Here is an 18156-nt window from a genome sequence, read left to right as displayed (position 1 = left end):
TTGTGTGAGAATTTTTACATTGCTACTTTTTCACAAACTATGTAGGTCTTGTATTATTTTAAGCACTTAATATAAGCATGTTCAGTAGCTTTCTAATATGCTATGTGTAATATCAACTGTAACCAACAGAGGGCAGCATGGCACCAGAGTTATAAGGGTGAAGGATATTATGAATTAATCATAAATTGATATGATAAATGATTTCAACAAGAGGACATTTCAGATATTATTAAGGAGGAGGTAAGAAAAACACACAAACCCCAGTTTGAAAGGGTCTCTCCTGTCTTTAAAAGACATTTGTATTGTTTTCGGGTTTTTTTGCTTTTAAAGTTGAGATGATGACGGCCTGCAGCTGCTGACCTTCCACACCTGACTTGACGTACACTTGCATGTGTATTCCCACATTTTTCCTATTTTGCTTACTCTTCTCTGCTGTGTTTTGTGTTTTTGTGAAAACATTAAAAAACAGTTCCACATTAAATTCATAATTTATTCCAGTGATAGGAAAACGTAAAAAAGTGGAAATTAAATAAAACATATTGAAAAAGTATTTTCAGTCACTATGCAAAAAAATATGGCTAGCACCACATAAGCACAACTTTGAATACAATGAGGTTATATATAAGGCATTTTAAATATATATAAATATGCACATATTGTATTTTTGATATATGTGATTGACTATTTTTATTTAAATTAATGTTTTGTTTTACTTTTTAAACATATTTTTTGTTGGTTTCAAAATTATTGGATGAACTTTCTTAATTTTGCAGAGAATAATGAATACATTTTAATAAAATCAATCATGTATCTGCAGGAAATGTGATTTAACTATGTTGTATATGCATATATGTGTATAATATGATTCTGGTTTTGGTCTTCGTTGATGTCTCTGCTGTTGCGAAGATACTGAAATGTAAAACAAAATATAATATATATATATATATATATATATATATATATATATATATATATATATATATATATATATATATATATATATATATATATATATATATATATATACACTACCGTTCAAAAGTTTGGGGTCACATTGAAATGTCCTTATTTTTTAAGGAAAAGCACTGTACTTTTCAATGAAGATAACTTTAAACTAGTCTTAACTTTAAAGAAATACACTCTATACATTGCTAATGTGGTAAATGACTATTCTAGCTGCAAATGTCTGTTTTTTGGTGCAATATCTACATAGGTGTATAGAGGCCCATTTCCAGAAACTATCACTCCAGTGCTCTAATGGTACAATGTGTTTGCTCATTGGCTCAGAAGGCTAATTGATGATTAGAAAACCCTTGTGCAATCATGTTCTGAAAACAGTTTAGCTCGTTACAGAAGCTACAAAACTGACCTTCCTTTGAGCAGATTGAGTTTCTGGAGCATCACATTCGTGGGGTCAATTAAACGCTCAAAATGGCCAGAAAAAGAGAACTTTCATCTGAAACTTGACAGTCTATTCTTGTTCTTAGAAATGAAGGCTATTCCACAAAATTGTTTGGGTGACCCCAAACTTTTGAACGGTAGTATATATATATATATATATATATATATATATAAAGTTTACAGATCTTACAAAATAGAAGTCAGAATCTTTTGAGAAAAAATATAATATTAAATCACAAAAAACAATGTATCTTTAATGAATTAAGGTTTGTCCGCATACAATAAATACATTCACATTTCTTGTAATTTGGCATTAACTTAAGGCAAAATGAAAAAAATATATAGTACTGGCTGCTAATAATAATTAAATAAGGCAACGTGTTTTTAAAAATAAAAAAAAAGACACAGCGGCAGTCAAAGCCATTAAAACCCCATATAAAATGTAAACAACCTGTTTTTGAACATTATTATACTTACAGCACTTAATGTTTATGCACTGTTATTGTCAATAAATGCACTTTGGACTACTACAGATAATAAGGTCTTTAGGAACATTTTTTTATAGTTGCTCAACAAATTTGTACAATAAAAACTAATTTGTTCACTGACAACATCCTGAATTATCTGCACTGTGTTTGTTTAATGTGCTACTTTGTTGTTGATTTTTTACTTTTCATGATGTGTATGATATATATTTTGTCATATTTGATTGAGTCAAACCATGTCTCTATCATAATTACCTTTTGTCACTAATTGGCTGGAAGAAATCATGTGGTTCTACTGCCTAATATTACAGTCATTAGAGATGACTAGTGCAGTCTGATGTAGACTAGTAGTGGTCGAAGGTGTGTTCTAATAGGATTGTATTTCCACCTGTTAACCCAGAGAGTGCTGCTTCTTCAGGTTCTTCACATTGTCCATGCGCTTTACTCTTGTTTCTGGAGTCTTCTTATACCAGCTCCTGCCAGGAGACAGATGTAATCAAAATTCAACTGGATATAGCAACAGAGAAAAAAATAAATGAATAAAATGCCACTGATGTACAAAAACTGAGTCTCCAATATCAGAGGTGGGTAACACATTTACCTTTACTTGCAACATCTCAACATCAATGGCATTAATCGAAATAACGGAAGGGATTACCAATGCAATAGATAGCAAAAAATGTGCTGTTGCAGTGTTTATTGATTTACAAAAGCATTTGACACAATTAATCACAGTATCTTAATAAACAAATTAGAAAAGCATGAACTCAGAGGGTTGGTTTTGAACTGGGTTAGAAGCTACTTAACCAACAGGAAGCAATACGTGAAGATAGGCGAACACACTTCTACAGCGATGAAAATATTGTGTGGCATACTTCAGGGATCAATACTCGGACCAAATTTGTTCAATCTTTATATAAACGACATTTGTAAGTTTGTAAGTTACAAAGGACTTAAAGTTAGTATCATTTGCAGATGATACAACTGCGTTTTGTTCAGGAGAAAGGGTACAAGAAAACACATTTTTGAGTGTAATAATAGATGATAAAATGAACTGGAAATCTCACGTAAAAAATATACAATTAGTTTTTAAATTACATTTTTAAATTTCAGGCACATTGATGCACTTTAAAGGGGAACTGCACTTTTTTTAAATTTTGCAAATCGTTCACAATCATTATGAGAGAAAAGAAGACAAAAGGCATTCTAATTTGTAAAAATCGGCTTGGCTTTTGCGTCAGCAGCTGAATGGCTTTTGAGTTTGTAATGCACAACACAAAGCGATAGGTAGGACACCAATCTGTACTGAGTGAAAAACATGAACAATCATATTACAATATCTGTAAAGTATTTGCCCACATTTCATGTTTTGTTTGTACACAACTAGCTCAACAGTGTATGTAGTTGTAATAACAAGCATGATGAGCTGCGTGTATCATGATCAATATTAAATGTACTCTCTCGATTGACAGTTTTCTGTTTGGTCCAGCTGGCCGGGGAAGTTTTTTCAAGTTGACTTTGGGTAAGCACTTCATTTATGTCGGCATAGCTTGGCTCTAAGTTCCACATTTACACTGTCAAGACACGCCGACCGCACTCTCTCGACTTCTGGCTGCTCCAATGTTTCACACTCTGTTCGTGGTCGCTTCTATAACAAGCAGTTCATCCTCCGTGTATTCAGGTTCAAAAAGATAAGATTGTGAGTCGTCCAAAAATAGTCATCTTTTTTGTCTATTACCAAGTCTGCCATGATTACAACACAGCCGTGTTTGTTTCGAGAAGTAGGAACACTTATTTGTTGCAGGAAGTCGGAAGTGCGCTGCTCGGGAAACGGAAATAAATGTTCTGGTAATGCATAAAATGACCAAAATACGGTAAATATTGTACATATTACATATTGTTATGAACGTGTCTGTTACTACATTGTATATATACTTGCAGAGTGTATATAAAACATGATGGAGGGTTTTCAATTTGTTTTAGAGGGCTTTGAAGGCTACAACGGTGACTCCCATTAGCCACATCTTCCAAGTGTTGTTTTATCATCTTTAGAATACAAAAAAAGAGGTGTGTTCTTGTCTCTCATAATGATTGTGGCAAGATAGGCAATAGGCAAAAATCCCCCAAAAAAGTGCAGTTCCCCTTTATATCTTTCTTGTTACATACTAAAAAAACATTGTTAATAAAGTTATTCTTTGCTGTAAGTTGATCAGTATTTTTATGTTTGTGTTTTATTTACTGTTAATAAGGATGCAATATTATGCAGAGGTGTACTTACTGTATAACAATGTTATGGACAAATTACACTATTTATAGTTGTGGCAGACAGTAGGTAGGGGGGGGGGCAAAATGTTTGCTTTTTCCAAGGGGGACCAAAACAGAAAATAATTGAGAAGCACTGCTCTAAAGTAATGGTACTCTTACTAAGTACAATTTTAGCTACTCTCCCAACAGGTTTATATTGTAATACACTGCAGCTAAAATTTAAGTTCAGTCAATAAAAATAAAAAATAAACGCACCCCTGGCGGTTCAGCTGACTTGGAACAGATTTCTGGACTTGGCTCGACTTCTGAACTCTAGGAATGAAATAAATCAGTGCAGATCTGAGGTTTTTGGCACAGGACAAGTATAATGAAGAGAACCGGAAAAGACAAAAAAGTAGAAGAAGAAAGCTATGCATAGATACAGATATCAGTGTAACATAGGCAAATTACTTCTTAAAATGTGTACTCATCTATATACATTTCCAGTACCTGTTAGGGGTTGGACTTTTTGGCTTCTGCATCACCTTTCTACCCTGTCCTGGTGATTCCCCCTCCCTGAAAGAAAGTCCACAGTAAAATCACTCAACTGGATGTTAAACATTTGGTGAAAAAAAAAAAGTCTTATTTTCCTATGTTACCTCTTTTTCCGGTCCATAGACCTTTGCGTGGCAGCAGACAGAATCACCTTTTCCTTATGACTCTTAGCTTTGTCCTGCACATTTTATGCAATAAAAATTCAAGTTATTAAGCTGGAAATGTGAGTTATTTCCAAAGCTAAACGCACAAATGTACTGAAGGACATGCCCTATAAAACATGGTAACTTTGGGACTTTGTAACCATTTCCCCATGTGAAAAACTACTATGGTTTGGTATGGCTAGAGAATGACTCATTTGATTGTAAGCCATTTGGTTTAACATACTTTTTGTCGGACATTAAGGTGTATGAGAAATTTCATTAAATGAACTACACATGGGACACATTACAAATAAAGTTGTCTTAGCGGAACAAATTACATAGAAATACCGCGAGTATACTATCAACGAGCGTGTTAGCAACTGGAGTGAACCCATGATGCATCATTGATTACCATGTCTCGTAGCTTCTTTTCAACACAGAGCTCTCTGTCCTGCTGCAGCAGTGCTAATCGATCCTTCAGAGGCATTTCAAAGAAGATTTCATTGATGTCATAAAGGGCTGCACGTAACTGAAGGAATGAAACGTCGATGTATAAACAAAAACAAAACAAACTTTTTTTGCGTATTGCAAGGTAATGCACATTCATACCTGCGCTTGAACTCTTTCTTGTAAACAAAGATCTTGTTCCGAGACTTTTTTCGGTGGACCTTCAGTCTGAAAGGAACTAATGAACGCCTTTGTATCCTGTGATGACATACATTACATATATAAAATAAAACAATTTAGTCCTGTGTGAGAAATTTCAAGTCAAATGCACACAGTACTCAAATACTGCTGAACACAGTGTCGGTCATGGGAGAAGGAACTCGAGATTTTGGCTCAGTTCTGGTTTTTTGCAGGGATTTTCAGCAACAAACAATTGATAAAGACAAACATTTTAAATGTGCAGGAGCTTGGTAACCATGTACAATCTGGGTCTTACTCTGGACAGACACTATTTGTGGTGTAGTGGTTCACATAGTGGCCCTTAATGATGCTGGAACAGGATCTACCTGTCCTTTGAAGTGCGCTCAGTCAATTGAGGCTTTACAGCTTTAACAGTAAAGATCGATACATGGGTGGTGTTGGTGGATGTTGCTACCCTTCTGATCTACATAAGCTTGCAGACACAACGGGCAACAGGAATCTTTAGATTCCAGGATGTACAAATAAAAAAAATCCTCATTATTTTGTGAATATTGTGTTGTCTTTTGGACTCACCATGATGGTCTGACGCAGATATTTGATCTTGTGCGTTTTCAGCAATCGTCGTATGAGGAAGCCACGGGCAATGGCGCCAATTCGACACAATGCTCTCTGTTGTTCTGTTGTCAGAACCTGGGAGTCAGTACACACAAAAGTAAAACAGTGAAGAAGCATGAAAAGGGTTAGAGAAAATACTGTAACTTCGCAGTGAACACACACACACACACACACAGTCACCTGACTTTCTCTTGCATGAAGTTTGCTAGCCGCCCAAATGGGCCCTCGAATATAAACAGGGGACTGGAGAGAGGGAGGGGTAAAATCAGAACTGATGGGACTAGGAAAACCTGGAATGGGACACACGCAACGAACATGATCACACAAGTTATTAATGCTAATTAATGTCATCACTGAGTTTGTTAATGTGCTACCTATACTGTGTCCCGGTGATCTTTCAGCTGAGGCATTAGTTGGACTTATCCCAGCTAGAAGTCCGTTCCAAGTAGCACAGTTCTGGGGATGCACAGACTCCTGTTCTCTAAGTCTTCTTTCAGCTTCTTCGAGATCCTTGTACAAGAACAAATACAATGGTGTTTTTATACACAAGAAAGCAACATAGCAACATAGTTCTGCTCGGGGATTCTTGTTCCTGGTTATGCCATTTGTTTGTGTGGCTAATTAAAATTCATAGGGCTCAATCATAACTGAAGTAAAATAAATAAAATACAGTTTATTACAGTCAATGCCCACTAATGACAATTGCCACAGGAATGGCAGTCAGCAGGAACAGGAACCAACTGAAAAAAAATACTCAAACTATTGATATTCATAATAGGAAACACCATATTTAAAGGGAAGAAAATCAAAAACTGGTCATCATGCTGTTTGCTCACCAGACGAAGACGCTGTTGCTCTTTTTCCTGCTCAGCCAGGAGCACGGACATCTGCAAGGCATGTTCTTCTTCCAGCCGCTTTTTTATGTCCTCCAGAGCTTCTGCTCGCCTTTGGGTCTCGACCTCTGTGTGCGGAAATATTCATGAAAGTACGTTTAAAGAACTCTCCTGATTCTGTCACATGTGATGAAAATTGGACACACCTGTGTTGTTAGCATTAGCTGCATGCCTGAGGAACGTTGGTGAGGTTACAACGTCTCGTGGCCCCCGAGGATCACTAGGGTGCGTCCAGTGTTTACCCTGAGCTAACTCGGGAGTAACATGAACCCGCCGCAGATAGGACGTAGGACTCTCTATCTTGTATGACTTGTTTAAGGGGGCAACCGAGTTCTGTCGACTTGTAGGGCAAACAGTGACGACTCCTGCCATAAATCGAGGTGTCCTTTCTTGACTGCGGTCAATGTAATCAGGTTGGTTGGTTCCCAGCTGACTGTCCATGGTGTGAGAGCGCCGGCGAAATGTTGACGATAGATGTTCCGGTTGCCCAAACAAGTTGGGACCCGACGGGCTCATGGAGCTGTGGGTTTCCCAAACTGGACTATTAGTACAGACAGTGGATTGGCGACTCCCCTTCCTATTAGGAAAACGCTCACCCCCAACTGAACTCCAGTGATCTGGGGAGGGAGCTTCTTCCCAATCTGACAGTTCAGATCCTTCCCCTGGCATACCTAGGAATGAAATGTGTATATTCCCAGTAGAGAATGGGCGTGGTTTACGTCTGCAGCTAGACTCTGGACTAGGTCGTCTTATACATCGATCTGGAATGCAAGGTAATGCAGACTGTGGAAGATCATACACAGTTTGATGGATGAAGGTCTGTGGAGGGCCAAGAGGACTGTGATGCAAACTAAAGCCAAACTCAACACCACTCTTTGGACTTTTTATCTCTGTGATGGCCTCAGATGTTGGTAGGAGACCTTTTGACCCGTCTCTACTCTGGTCCTTCCTCACATGCTCGTCTTTTGTTTGCTTGAGAAGACTGTCCATACTCATATCTTCCTCATCACTCTTGTCTTCTGTATCCACCTTCACATTATCATTGGCAATTAGACCAATGGGAGCAACTGGACTGATTGGCTGAAGAACAGTCCCAATCCCAGGGACTTTGGGAAGGCCAGGTGAGTCGGTGATCAGGGTGTAACCGCTCACTGCTGCTGATTTGGAAACTGATGACTTTTGAACCTCATCCTTCCGTAAATGTTGTACCTGTTTTGGGTTGAAAATGTGCAATGATCAACCAGCAATCATCTACACTCGCCCTAAGAAAGCTAGGGTAAACACGGTATTAAATGTGACCATGGAAAAAAATAGGTACCGGTATTGGTATTGTTTGCATTTTAACTGATACTAATACATTACCAAATCAGTACTTTTGGTGCAGGAGCAAAAATGGAAAACATGCAAAATATTGTAATTAAAAAAAACTTAATGCCTCTTTATTTTTATGAAATTTGTGACATTCAAGCTAATAATTCTAGGGGTTCATAAATGCACCTCGCTGGCCATAAATTTTGTTGGAGCATAATAAGAAAGTGTTGTGTTACTGTTGTGGATACTTATGGCGACTTCTTGCTATGTGTTATGAGGGCTGCTGTTGGGGTGTTAAGGTCGGCAATAATGTTTAAAAATAGCGTCAGACTCTGCATGCTTATGTTTGTACGCTACACAATATCAAATATCGCATTTCAGTGAATGCATTTATTTCGCACCAATAGCTACGTATGTTTTTCGGTTTGGTTACCACAGTTTATGTAGGCACCGTTATGGAACCAGGTTTTGGTACCCATCTTAGTAGTCAAAAATGCAAAAATATATGGAGGGATTTGTGGCCCACAATAAAAGCAGTGGCAGCTGTAAGACTATTTTTCGAATTATGTGTCACAAACCCACTGGAGGAAGCCCTGAATCAAGATGATCTTCCTAAAAACTCCTTCAACCATTAAACAAACCAGTAAGTACAAGGAAATGACCACCACCTCCACTCAAGGCCCTCCATCATATCGCTTGAACTCTAAGTTGAATTTTAACCAAGGATTCCAGAGTCACATCAATGTTAAACAAATGATGTCACTACATTGTGGACCCACAAAGACTACTTTACCCCTTCCTCCATGGACTGGGTACAAAGCAAACAAACCAGAGGCTAAAGTAACAAGATATATGTATCAGTGAGCTATAGAGCTTTAGCTGCTGAGTGGGCAAATTACAGCCATCATCATGCAGTTTATAAATAGATGAACTGACAGTAGAGTTATGCAGCTGTATTGAAGTCTACAAATGTCACTGGGAAATATGGTGATGATGTTCAAATACAACAAGATGGACCTTAGAACTAAACCTACATTTAATGAAACATGCTAACTTCTGTTTTAAATGTACCTTGCAAGCTGGTTTGTTGCCATCTTGTGTTTCTTTTGACTCTGGCTCTACTGATTGCACATTACAACTTGTCAGTATGTCTTGATCTTGGATAGGAAGCTTGTTCTTCTGCGGGTTCCTCTGGTCTGCTTCCAGCTGGACGGCCATCCTTCTATAGTTGCACATCTCGTGACGCTGCTCATCATTCAACTGCCACAAGAAAACCGTTATTGAAGAAAACCAGCTTTTTAATAAACCTGTCAATGATGTGAAATGAATTGTTAATTAATGGCGTCTGAAGGAAGTAAATTAAAATTGAATGCACTACTGTTTCTGAACAAAAACTAATAAGTTGTAGGTAGTATATTTTCCTTTATGTGCTCTATACGTTTACAGATAATGTGAAAAGAGGAGGCAGTGTGGCACACACGGTAGAGCGGCTCTCTAGAAACTTGAGGGTTCCTAGTACGAATCCAGCTTCCGCCATCCTGGTCACTGCTGTTGTATCCTTGGACAAAACACTTCACCCATGTTTGCTCCCAGTGCCACTCACACTGGTGGTGCAACTTGCTCAAAGTTTTTAAACCAAAAAATATAACAAGAACACCACCGGCTAGCTTATGTTACCATTAGTGGTTTAAGTAAATGTCCATATTTGTCACAATTTTATTTTAAACCAATGGCACTTTCACAGCTACACAAGTCCAAACTTTGAACATGTATCCATGAAAATCTTAAGAAGCTGCCGATGCTGTGTTTGCGTGTTTCAATTTATTCTGTTAACTCCTCATTGAACAAACTGGACGGTCAAACATTACCCTTGGAACATAATCATACATATTGCTTGTTGTCAAATCCCTCAGGCCATAAGACTCTTGAACGCATCATAATAATCCCCTCAATTGCCCCAAAAAACGGATTAACTCGCTGGACTACAAAGACAATATAACATACATGCGTAAACGTGGATGCATATGCAAAAGTGCAATATATTTATCTGTACCTTATTGCTCTTTTATCCTGCACTACAACTGTCATGTCTTTTGATAATGTTTTTGTTTGGCTATGTTCTGTTTGGTTTTTGGACTCTTTTTAGTTCCTGTTTTCACTCCCTTGCTTTGTTACCATGACAACCATTAGTTTCACCTGTTTCACATTTGGACTCACGCACCTGTCACTAATCATGTCACTAGTATTGCCAGGCAGTCCGCGACATTACTACCTCTGTTACCCATGCTACCCATGATACTCTTGTATATCATAAGTTATGGTGATGTTTATTTCATGCTCCGCTCGTGCCACAGTAAGTGTTTTGTTTCATGTCCATAGTTTCTGCCCAAGTGCTAGTTTGTGTTTTCTTAGTCAAGTTTGTTCTCCGCCTTGTGCGTGCCTTTTGTTTACACTTTTTGTTAGTGTTAAAATAAATCATGTCCAGTCAAGTTGTTTTGCATCTCGGGAAAGCAATCCACGCAACGAGCCGCGAAAGCCTCGCAACAAGCTGCTCCATAGTCCACGACATGACAACAACGAGCTAATGCAAAGAAATTCCGTTCTTATCTGTACTGTAAAGTTCAAATTTTAATGACAATAAAGAAAGACTCTAAGTCTTTACTTAACTACGTATGTGTGGAACATAAACATCAATTTCCTAGTTCCTAGCCCAGATTAAATTGATTTTAATTATTTTAATGGGTGGGGTTGATTTGAGATACAGGTGCTTTAAGTTATGGACACACACCTGTTGTTGTTGTTGTTGACTTTGGACTAACGACTGCACGACATCAAAGCCGTGGAATAGAGACACGCGGCAGCACACACATGCATCCACAAAAATATACGCCACACACACATACACCACCCCCCATCCAACACCCTTGACGCAAATCCCATAGGGGTGATGGACGGATGGGCAGCGCCTGAAGAGCTGCAGCCCGCCGCCGTGGCTCCCACACCCTCCCCTCTGTTGCAAGTCTCGAGATGTTGTAATATGTATATGTGCTTTGCTATGGAGGTTTTTTCCCACTCCAAACTGGGCCCCCTTAGGAGCCCAGTCTAGATTGTATTTTTTTAATCATCCTCCCCCAGCGTTTACATTTTTCCCATCTTTTACGGGGCGCCTTGTGGCGACCCATCAGTGTTCCTGTTCTGTAACCCTGTACACTGTTTGTTTGTCTAATCTTGAACGGGTTTGTGCTGAAAACAAAGTTTCATTGTACTTGTGCAATGACAATAAAGACCTACCTACCTACCTACCTACCCTATGAGCTTGGTCGTGGAACACAATGACGAGGTTCCTTTTTTGATGTAGAGATAGTAACACAATAAAAACATACTGTGTGTGAATTTGAGTGTGAATGTTGTCTGTCTATTGTTGGCCCTGCGATGAGGTGGCGACTTGTACAGGGTGTACCCCGCCTACCACCCGAATGCAGCTGAGAAAAGCTCCAGCGACCCCCCGCGACCCCAAAAGGGACAAGCGGTAGAAAATGGATGGATGTTTGATAGTTTGTCATAGTCAATCATGGAAATTCAGCCAATCCCACCCCATGAATGACTGTTTCCCTCGTTCTTAGTGACAGAAAGTTTTGTGTTGTGGTCAAAACAGGATGTCATGACACAGAAGACCGACTTGATGTTCTTTATCATCAGTTCCTCTCTTTCACTGCCAGCCACTGATCTGATTACGAGGCTTCAGAGGCCACACGTTAGTCTAAAAAAAAAACTTTAGCCGTTGTCCAATATGTCGATTTCATTTGAAACACATCCCACCTCCCCGGATTGTAAATAATCAAATGTATATACTTATCAACCAAACCTAACCCCCCCCCCCCCACCCCAAACCCCTCCACATCCCACCCCCCGTATTGTAAATAATGTAAATAATTCAATGTATATACTCTGATGATTAACTAGTGTGATGACTGTATTATGCTGATAGTATATACAAACCCCGTTTCCATATGAGTTGGGAAATTGTGTTAGATGTAAATATAAACGGAATACAATGATTTGCAAATCCTTTTCAACCCATATTTAATTGAATGCACTACAAAGACAAGATATTTGATGTTCAAACTCATAAACTTTATTTTTTTTTGGCAAATAATAATGAACTTAGAATTTCATGGCTGCAACACGTGCCAAAGTAGTTGGGAAAGGGCATGTTCACCACTGTGTTACATGGCCTTTCATTTTAACAACACTCAGTAAACGTTTGGGAACTGAGGAGACACATTTTTTAAGCTTCTCAGGTGGAATTCTTTCCCATTCTTGCTTGATGTACAGCTTAAGTTGTTCAACAGTCCGAGGGTCTCCGTTGTGGTATTTTAGGCTTCATAATGCGCCACACATTTTCAATGGGAGACAGGTCTGGACTACAGGCAGGCCAGTCTAGTACCCACACTCTTTTACTATGAAGCCACGTTGATGTAACACGTGGCTTGGCATTGTCTTGCTGAAATAAGCAGGGGCGTCCATGGTAACGTTGCTTGGATGGCAACATATGTTGCTCCAAAACCTGTATGTACCTTTCAGCATTAATGGCGCCTTCACAGATGTGTAAGTTACCCATGCCTTGGACACTAATACACCCCCATACCATCACAGATGCTGGCTTTTCAACTTTGCGCCTATAACAATCCGGATGGTTCTTTTCCTCTTTGGTCCGGAGGACACGACGTCCACAGTTTCCAAAAACAATTTGAAATGTGGACTCGTCAGACCACAGAACACTTTTTCCACTTTGTATCAGTCCATCTTAGATGAGCTCAGGCCCAGCGAAGCCGACTGTGTTTCTGGGTGTTGTTGATAAACGGTTTTTGCCTTGCATAGGAGAGTTTTAACTTGCACTTACAGATGTAGCGACCAACTGTAGTTACTGACAGTGGGTTTCTGAAGTGTTCCTGAGCCCATGTGGTGATATCCTTTACACACTGATGTCGCTTGTTGATGCAGTACAGACTGAGGGATCGAAGGTCACGGGCTTAGTTGCTTACGTGCAGTGATTTCTCCAGATTCTCTGAACCCTTTGATGATATTACGGACCGTAGATGGTGAAATCCCTAAATTCCTTGCAATAGCTGGTTGAGAAAGGTTTTTCTTAAACTGTTCAACAATTTGCTCACGCATTTGTTGACAAAGTGGCGACCCTCGCCCCATCCTTGTTTGTGAATGACTGAGCCTTTCATGGAATCTACTTTTATACCCAATCATGGCACCCACCTGTTCCCAATTTGCCTGTTCACCTGTGGGATGTTCCAAATAAGTGTTTGATGAGCATTCCTCAACTTGATCAGTATTTATTGCCACCTTTCCCAACTTCTTTGTCACGTGTTGCTGGCATCAAATTCTAAAGTTAATGATTATTTGCAAAAAAAAAAAAAAAGTTTATCAGTTTGAACATCAAATATGTTGTCTTTGTAGCATATTCAACTGAATATGGGTTGAAAATGATTTGCAAATCATTGTATTCCGTTTATATTTCAATCTAACACAATGTCCCAACTCATATGGAAACAGGGTTTGTATTTGTACCATGAATTGATTAACGTCGACTTAAACAAGTTGAAAAACTTATTCGGGTGTTACCATTTAGTGGTCAGTTGTACGGAATATGTACTGTACTGTGCAATCTACTAATAAAAGTCTCGATCAATCAATCAATAGGGCTCAAACTGCACTGAAGACTAAATATGAAGCTTTTTTTTTTTTTTTTAACCTTACCAGAGGTGACAAAACAGCTTTCCCATGGAAGAGGATGACAGAGTAGGTCCTGGTGAGCGGCTCACATGTCTTCTTGAATTCCCCCTCCTCCTGCAGCATGGACATGCTTTGCAGACAGAACTCCTCGTAGCGGTCCATCTTTTGACGCACACAAGTCCACACGCTATGCATGCATCTGTTGGATTGAATGGAGAGCATGGTGTGTTAAAGGGGTTGCTAACGTGAGTTAGGATAGCAGGGGCTGTGTAACAAAGGAGGGTTTGTCTGCTTTTTAGTCATTTTATCACACTCATCACATTCCTGCCATTCCTTGCCCTGACTCATGGCTGACTTATGTCTCTGGTGCATATATATTTAGCTTTTCTAAATCATTGTTTTTAAATGAAAATGAATAGGGATCAAGGTCAATATCATCCTCAATACTGGGTCAAACAGTCAAGGTGGAGCCCCAGTGCCCCACATCCATGCATATTCACATTTAGATGACTGTAAAAATAAATAAATATAGATAAATGTCTTAGTATAGCTATTTGAAGATGTTATAGTACAGATGTGCACACATGATGAGACAGCTGATCCACCCTTCCCTTCCTTCCCTACACCCCACCCGAGTTTCCTACCTAAATGGAGAAAAGGCGACGTTTTTCCTGTCGTTGGTTGCTTTTCTTCAGTGACAAAACACTCCCGTGGTATGTTGGTTCACGACAAGGCTTCGGGAGAGACAAAAATGTCGCGTTTCTCGTCGTCTTCCCGGCTTGTCCATCACCGTCGACGTCCCCTCTTCCGGGCTACAACAGCGCCTCCTAGCAACAGCAAGCGGGCTGCGTTCCAATATGCTTTACACACATGCTTTTGTTTCCTTACTATACGAGTTTATTCCCGACATCCGGTCTAGATACCTTTATAACAGTATGAATACTTATTAGATAATAAATACAGAATACTAATGGTAAAAAAAATACGTTTAATCATATATAAGAAGAGCTAAGGGGGCAGATGGAGGGAAATGGGGCGTGCTCTTTTGTTACCTGGTTTATTACACCTAGAGCAGGAGTGTCCAAAATGCGGCCCGGGGGCCATTTGCGGCCCGCAGCTAATTGTTTACCGGCCCGCCACAAAATTGATAGTATTGCAAAAACTAAAAAAAACATTTTAAAAAGTGGAATGAGGTGAAATCTAACAAGAAAAAGTTGCAATGTTGACACAAAGCTGCCATGCAGGCTGTTTTTTTTTTCTTTTGTCTTTCTTTATTTTTCTTTTTTTTTGCCATTGCTAAAAAAAAAAAAAGACAAAAAATCTATGTTATAATGAATTATTGACCTATTCAAGGCTCCAATTACTTCAAAAATGTCACTTGAAAATGTTTTATGTGGAAAAAATATGGCATACTTTTGTGTGGTTGCCATATAAAAACATCAAAGTTTTCTTTGACAAAAGTCCATAAAAACAAACAAAATAACAGTTCAAACGTAAAATCGACAGATATATCTGAAGTTGATCTCGTAACTTAAGTGTTGAAAGTTAAAAAAAAAAACGAATAAAAATGTATCACTTTTGGATCCCAAATATATTTAGTGGGATTTTATTAATATTTTCACTGTGATTTCTCAAAAATATGAAATAATTAAAATCAACAGTGTCCTGCATTATTGATCTTTTAGAGCTCTAACTACTAAATACTGCATATTTCCAGTTTTACTATAAAAAAACAAAGTTGTCTTTGACAGAAAAGGCATACAACCTTCTTTTTTTTTTTTACTTTTTATCAACCTGAAGTTGATATAGAGATTTACTGTAAGCGTTGAATAAAAGATAATAATAATATTCTGATTTATTTTTTAACATTTTAATGACTGAGACCCTTTATGGTCCCCGGGAACCCTAAAGGTTAAAAAAAAAAATCCATATATTTTGTTATGGTTTGAAAATGAAAAATATCAAAATGGCCCCGAATGCTTAAATTTTTCCGTGTGTGGCCCTCAGTGGAAAAAGTTTGGACACCCCTGACCTAGAGCAGGCCTGGGCAATTATTTTGACTCGGGGGCCAAATTTAGAGAATAAAACTGTGTCTAGGAAAACTAATACAAAACCTCACAATAAAGTCTGATTGAATGCTAAAAATTTTATGACAGACCGCCTTAAAAACGGAATGGAATTTTAAATTTTTTCTATGGACAATAAAACCCTGAATATTGAGAACATATGAACGTCACACCCCCTCTCAATCGACATATTTTACAATCAAGCCACACCCACACTGCTTGGTGCCTCGTCTGACCTGCTGTGACGTAGACTACCATAGTAACTAGTAGGGTTGTACGGTATATGGGTATTAGTATAGTACTGCGATACTAATGAATCATATTCGGTACCATACCGCCTCTGAAAAGTACCGGTCCGCCGTACCCTAAGATTTTTTGTTAAAATATAGCCAATAATGCAATTTTTTTCTGGTCCCCTTTATTTAGAAAAGTACCGAAAAGTATCAAAATAATATTGGTATCAGGACAACACTAGTCACTAAAATATCATGCAAAAGCAGAGATTACAACCATAGAAATACTTTGTATAGTTGAAGACTTACGGTCATTAGAAAACATCACTGCACATCATAATGGCAGCTACACTTTCCATCTTAAAGATATAAAAACAATTTTTGAGAATGTCTGGTCGGGCCAGATTGAAAATTTTAATGGGCCGCATGTGGCCCCCGCGCCTTAATTTGCCCAGGTCTGACCTAGAGTAAATACAGTGCCCTCCAAAAGTATTGGAACAGTGAGTCCAATTCCTTTATTTTTTGTTGTAGACTGAAAACATTTGGGTTTGACATCAAACGATGAATATGGGACAAGAGATCAACATTTCAGCTTTTATTTCCAGGTATTTACATCTGGATCTGATACGGAACTTAGAAGATGGCACCTTTTGTTTGAACCAACCCATTTTTCATGAGAGCAAAAAGTATTGGAACATGTGAAGTGAATTATATTTATATAGCGCTTTTCTCTAGTGACTTAAAAGCGCTTTTACATAGTGAAACCCAATATCTAAGTTACATTTAAACCAGTGTGGGTGGCACTGGGAGCAGTGTCTTGCCCAAGGACACAACGGCAGTGACTAGGAAGGCGGAAGCGGGGATCGAACCTGGAACCCTCAAGTTGCTGGCACGGCCACTCTACCAACCGAGCTATACTATGTATATATATGTATGTATGTATATATATATTGGGAATAAATTGAGAACAGGAAGTGAACAAAAGTTTTAGCAACTGCTATGTAAAAGAAAAGGGGTGGGATTAAATAAGCTCTGCTTCTTCCTACTCCTTTTCGAACATGTTGAATAGAGAAACTGGAAATTGTGATGTTTCATGTTGTATGCATGCATGTTCCAAATAAACTCAAAATGAAGCTATCTTGACCTCTTTACGTTTGCTATAATATAATAAAAACAATAACCAAACATGACTGCAATAATCAAAACACCAAAAAAAAATTTCAAATACAATTTATTAAGGTCATCAATGATAATTCTGATAATATTCTGCAATAGCCCCTGATAAATAAAATAGTATTTTCGCATGTAAGCGACAACAATCTTGATCACTTTTTTTTATTCTCCCGACAAAACTATCTTACAGAAATAAAGCTATACAGAATATGACATTTTTAAAGATTGTAATGATCAAAACTGATTCTGAAACATTTCACTAGAGTAGGGGTGTCAAATTAATGTTAGATCGGGGGCCCCATGGAGAAAAAAATCTACTTCCAAGTGGGAAGTAAAATCACGGCACTTGAAAATAAAGACAACTTTAGATTGTTTTCTTTGTTTAAAAATAGAACTAGCACATTCTGACAAAGCACACATCATAATGTTGTTGGGGGTTTTTTACACTTACATGTTGCGGTTAATAGTATTCTATCTTTATTTGTCGTTATTTATACTTTCTGAATGAATTATGTGATAATGTTCATGGGTGTTAATTTTCAATCTATCAAAATTAAAAAAATAATATCAAAATCAAATTACAGGATGTTATTTATGTAGTTTGATCATTTTCCTCGACTTTTGCACTAACATCATGTGGT

At 38.2% G+C, this 18156-nt stretch overlaps 1 protein-coding gene across 2 annotated transcripts; it reads right to left on the bottom strand.

The window, feature by feature from the left end:
* Positions 1–1578: 1578 nt before the first annotated feature.
* On the bottom strand, positions 1579–14856 carry LOC133642177 (uncharacterized). Of its 2 annotated transcripts, XM_062036244.1 has the most exons (14): positions 14688–14856; positions 14068–14242; positions 9367–9555; positions 7131–8193; positions 6928–7052; positions 6466–6601; positions 6272–6381; positions 6050–6166; positions 5438–5533; positions 5241–5357; positions 4790–4863; positions 4641–4706; positions 4407–4463; positions 1579–2362 (listed from the first exon to the last, which is right to left on the bottom strand). In XM_062036244.1, the coding sequence occupies exons 2-14, from the start codon at positions 14236–14238 to the stop codon at positions 2278–2280; spliced, it is 2406 nt and encodes an 801-aa protein (XP_061892228.1). In that variant the 5' UTR covers positions 14239–14242; positions 14688–14856; the 3' UTR covers positions 1579–2277. The 2 variants fall into 2 exon arrangements, with proteins under 2 accessions (XP_061892228.1, XP_061892229.1); XM_062036245.1 differs by lacking the exon at positions 4407–4463.
* Between the last annotated feature and the right edge of the window lie 3300 nt (positions 14857–18156).

Source organism: Entelurus aequoreus, linkage group LG25 (genome assembly GCF_033978785.1).
Source record: "Entelurus aequoreus isolate RoL-2023_Sb linkage group LG25, RoL_Eaeq_v1.1, whole genome shotgun sequence".
Classification (NCBI taxonomy): Eukaryota; Metazoa; Chordata; class Actinopteri; order Syngnathiformes; family Syngnathidae; genus Entelurus; species Entelurus aequoreus.
The sequence above is the reverse complement of the archived record's forward strand: the minus strand, read 5'-3'. Positions and strand labels throughout refer to the sequence as shown.